The 4,911-nt window shown below is 39.8% G+C and overlaps 1 protein-coding gene across 1 annotated transcript in view; it reads right to left on the bottom strand.

Moving 5' to 3' along the window:
- Positions 1 to 3,622: 3,622 nt before the first annotated feature.
- kif28 (kinesin family member 28) overlaps positions 3,623 to 4,911 on the bottom strand; it is a 12,218-nt gene continuing 10,929 nt past the window's right edge. Inside the window, exons 21-25 of the mRNA XM_037697515.1 lie at positions 4,725 to 4,911; positions 4,521 to 4,615; positions 4,237 to 4,366; positions 4,008 to 4,138; positions 3,623 to 3,781 (exon numbers count right to left, since the gene is read on the bottom strand). The exon at positions 4,725 to 4,911 is cut by the window's right edge and continues 120 nt beyond it. Of these exons, the coding sequence (XP_037553443.1) occupies positions 3,623 to 3,781; positions 4,008 to 4,138; positions 4,237 to 4,366; positions 4,521 to 4,615; positions 4,725 to 4,911 (702 nt within the window). The remainder of the gene's footprint in view (positions 3,782 to 4,007; positions 4,139 to 4,236; positions 4,367 to 4,520; positions 4,616 to 4,724) is intronic.

The raw sequence follows: 4,911 nt of genomic DNA, 5'->3' as shown, positions 1-4,911 counted from the left end.
ACCAGTGAGTGTTTTCATGCTGGGTTTTTCCTGGATTTTCTGACCTGTTCATGTTAACAGGCCAGTCAGTGAATCTGACCGCAAGCTCTTCTAGATTAAGTCGCTCACTTTGAGTTGGACTTCTGATTACTTCATTCAGCATAAACGAAGTAATCCACCTCCTCAGACTGTGAGGTATTATTCAGGGAAAGTGTTGGGAAACTAGAACTTACACTGGACAGAAACAAGGAACTGCCTAAAGGTTCCTAAAGTCATCAATGCACTTCACTTTAAACCAGTTTGTGTCAGGTGCTCTGCATCATGTGGATGGATCTGTAGTCTGAACTCCACCAATTTTATGGTGCTAATATAATCCAAGTCCTCATCATGCAGGACCCACAATAATATGCTGTAGATTTCTAAACACTGCCAAGTATTGCTTTGGTAACAATCTTAAATACTTTTCACATTCGTGGTAATGTGTCCCATGAAAGTTGTTTGTTCTGGACTGCAGCTCTTAACGTCTGTCTTTGCGTGGCTCCGTCCACATATATGGACCTAACGTGAAATTGTGGACCTCTGTTTAGCAAGATATTTTTTATACTGTGAAAGTTATCAGCTGCTTAAAACGTGTGCACGTGAGAGAGAGAGAACTATAAAAATCAGCTGTTCATAGGGTTTAAACTTTATTTTTCTTGAAAGCGTCAAAAGAAAAGTGGAAAGATAAAACTATACAACTTGATGTACATAGGACAGTTCACAACGATGTGTAGATCAGTCTGTTACTGGACGCTGTTTGACAAAGACTGGGCAGCTTTAGAAACCAGTATGTTCAGAAAGAAAAAGTCAACCTGAGTATTGTTACATAGATTCAGGAATCTGAACCGACTGAGGTTCATTTAAAATAGACATGTTTTACAACAATGACTCACATGAGGCTGACCGTCATCTTTTTGAAGTGCTCATGTGCACGCTGAGTGTTCGTGTCTTTGCTCCACAGGCTTGGAAGTCAAAGAGGTGGAGACAACTGACGGGGAAAATTAGTTCTGCTTGTAAAGTAAACGTTACAGGAAGTGTATACTGTAAATGTTTTTCTGTGATGTAATTAACCTACCTCACCTGAACCCTCAGCCTTCTCTTTGACCTGCGTATCCTTTACGTTTTCTACAAAGTTAACTGCTCATCCTACAATCAGACAAGTGACTTGTTAATACAGTTTGACCTACAAATAGTCTGTTCACTCTGTCTTTTAAGATTTGTCTAAACTAGGATTATCACTATTGTGACATGTAACTTTTTAATTGATTACCAGCAGTAACACTTTAAAGAGATGGACACAACGAGTAGACCGTTTCACTCTGATGACACTCTGAAACTGTTGTGCATCTCAGAAAATCACATTTCAACACTTGTTTTGGGGTTTTTCTAGCCTGCCTGCCTGCCTTCCCATCTGTTGTACATAATTTGTATTGTGTGATGACTAACCTGCTCTCTGCCTCTCCTACTGTACATGAGCCCACAATGAGGTTTTGTTGGACCTACAGCAACTGTCTGTACTTTGTCATGACTGCTTACAAGCATTAACCGCCGTGCTTTTATCTCAGACACAGTTGGAGATACTCCAAAAAAAATACAAATAAAGGAGTGCTCTGCTTTTTAACTAGTAAGAATCATTGTTTGCGTTGACCCTTCATCTTCATGCTCAACACATGGCAACAGCTCAGAGTGAGTTACGGTGGCTTGAAACCACAAGTTCAACATGTTGTAAATTTTGAAATGTGTACTTAATTTATTTGCCGTTTAGTACTGTAACATTTTGCAGTCTAATAAACTTTTTATAGTCTTCGCTCTGTGATGTTATTAAACCTGCATATTCATTGACTTATATTAGTGAGGGGGTAGAAAACACCTGATTTAACAGTCACTCAGAAAAAGAAAAATGTAACCTGAAGGATGCACAACGAAGCAAGTTCAACAGAGGAGAGATGTTTAGTTGGACATAAACCGATTCCATAATATTCAAAGGTTTCTTTTTTTTTTTTACGAGTGAATTGATTAGCATATTATATGCAAATGTAGCCTAATAAATTAGGTTAATCACATCTAGGCTGGAGTATTGCAATTATTTATTGTCTAGGTGTTCAAAAAATGTTTAAAAAGTTTCAGTTAATCTAAATGCAGAGATTTAATGAGTTAAAAAAGAGAGATCATATTTCTCCAGTTTTAGTTTCTCTCCACTGGCTCCCTGTCAAATTCAGAATAGAATTTGAAATATTACTTCTAACTTACAAAGCCCTCAACAACCTAGCTCCATCTTATAGTACTGATTTTTTTTTTGTTCCATATTTTCCTAACATAGCACTTTGTTCTCAGACTGCAGGTTTACTTGTGTTTCCTATAGGTTCCAAAAGTAGAATAGGAGGAAGCTCTCTCAGGTAGCAGACTCCTCTGGAACCAACTTCCAGTTTCTGTCTGTGAGGCTGACACATTGTCCAGTTTTAAGACTGGGCTTTAGACTTTCCTTTTTGATAAATCCTATAGTTGGGGTTGGCTTGGGTTTCCTGAGCTATCCCTTTTAGTTATGCTGCTATAGGCTTAGACTGCTGGAGAACAAATTGACCACATTCCCTCACTCTGCTGCTGTCTTTACTTGTTCTACCGGTTTGTATTTGTATTTATTTATATCTTAACGTGTATTTTGTCTTTCCTCCTATAGAAAGTACACCTGGACCTATCATTCTGTGTTTGTTTCTACTTCCAGTCCTCTCAAACCCCAGCAGGTTGAAGCAGATGGCCGCTCGTCCTGAGCCTGGTTCTGCTGGAGGTTTTCATGTTAAAAGGGAGTTTTTCCTTCCCACTGTCTTCTTTGTGCTTACTCAGAATGGGAGACTGCAACAAAGTGACGATTCAACACAATCTGCTGGCTTCCTTAGATTGATAACTTTTACTAATTGGCTTCTTATGTATGTGAAAGTTTTTGTACAGTGCTCTGAGACAACTTCTGCTGAGACTTGGAGCTATAGAAATAAACAGAAGTGAATTAAATTTAATCAAATATTTACCATTTTTTAGAAAACCATCAAAAGTGTTTATTTAGGAGCACGAGTTTCAAAGCATATCGAGTTCTTTAGGATTTTGCATTTTATATCAAATTTATTCTTGACATATGATACAATTTGATCTCAGTACACTGCACAACTTAAATTAAAGGATAAAATCTAATTGACTTTAGTAACTAAAATAACATTTGAACTACATCCAACTAAGGTTCACTAACTTGAACTTCATATACTTTTTACTTTAATTTGTTCTGACTAATCAAGAGATTGAAATCTAGTTAAGACATTTAATCCTTCTGCCTGATTTTCCACCGGGGAAATCAAAGAAGTGGAGTTTTTTTTACAACTTAAACAGAAACTGCTGCAAATTGGTTAATTGTTACCATGGTAATCAGGTGTAAACAAAACATTGTGACACTGAAAACAGACTTTCAGCTCAGTATTGCTGACTCCTTTATAATAGTCTTTAAAACAAAACCTATATAATTTAAAATAACTGTTTATTAATGTTAACCATCTTTTTGAGAATATCTGGAATAAAGTGTGACCAGACTTAGTCACTGCTTAAAAGCTCTGAGAAAACTTTAAGACCAGATTCCTGACCGTTCTCGTTTGCGACGAACGATGGCGGCTACGTTTTGCTTGAGTGTGGAGACGCTCTGCTCCAGCTGCTCTGAGAAGTCCTTCAGCAGAGCGCTGTGCTCGTCTACAAACAGCCTGAGCCCGAGCAAGTCCGACTCCTCCTGCAGTAACAAGTCAGGGGAAATACAGTTTATAGTGCAGAACTGTGGAAAGATTCAAATCAAACTAGCATACATACAGTAAGTATCAACGTCCATAGACTATTTAGCCAAATTTTTAAAAGTCAGTTTATACTTCAGCTGATAGTCTATATCAATAAACTGTTCATTAACTTTATTTGGTTTAACACCGCTGATCAATCCTTGCAGCAACAGCCTGCAGACGTACACTGGGCCTGTGTCTGCGCAGGCGCTGCAGCTGACCCCTGACTGAAGTCATGCTGTGGTAGAAAACCTTCAGAGCACGAGCAAACTCTGCATCGCAGCTAGGACGCACCGAACGCCCACGTGCACCTTCTCCTAAAACCAGAGAGGACGAGACATGAGCGTTAGAGCAGTGGTGCACGTGAGAGCGGCTTTCAGAGACAAACACGCTGACAAACGGATGTTTCGGGTACCGTTCTTGGCAGAGCTGAGTTGTTCTCGCAGACTTTGATTTTCTTTTCTCAGTGCAGCATTGACACTCCTCAGATCCTCCAAGTCCTGTTGAAGAGCTCCTATTGAACCGCTGAGCTCAGAGTGTGCAGCCTGCAACACACACACACGTGCACACTTGTGTAACGACACAGGGTTTGACAATTTATCTTTAACTCAAATGTTGAACAACTATAAACTCTAGATAAAACCTCGAGCCCCCTTGTTGTACTGAAACATGCGTGTAACGATTTAAGATCCAACTCACAGCAGCCTCTGATGAACCCGACTCATCGATGATGAAGATGCCCTCTGCGGTCATCTTCACTGCTTCCAGAGATGACCTCAGGTGAGTGCAACCCTCTGAGACAGAAAAACAACTCTTTCATTTCCACTCAAACAAACGTAAACATGTGCATCGCTGTTGAAACTAAATCTGAATATTCACAGTTTATCTTGTTTACTTCATTACCTTGGAGACCCCAGAGCTCCAGCACCACAGCGCTGCTCTGCAGGTAGTCCAGTAGACGTTGGGAGGTGTGGAGGGAAGCAAAGTGGACCCGATGATCCAACAGAGGATTGATGTTGTGCCACACAGCTGGAGTGTAGAGAGGCTGGCTGCAGTCAAATAACCTGAAACTAGCAGAGTCACGAAGATG

This window comes from Nematolebias whitei, chromosome 2 (genome assembly GCF_014905685.2).
Source record: "Nematolebias whitei isolate Nwh7 chromosome 2, NemWhi1, whole genome shotgun sequence".
NCBI classification, from domain to species: Eukaryota; Metazoa; Chordata; class Actinopteri; order Cyprinodontiformes; family Rivulidae; genus Nematolebias; species Nematolebias whitei.
Note: the sequence above shows the minus strand (reverse complement) of the source record. Positions and strands in the feature narration are given on the sequence as shown.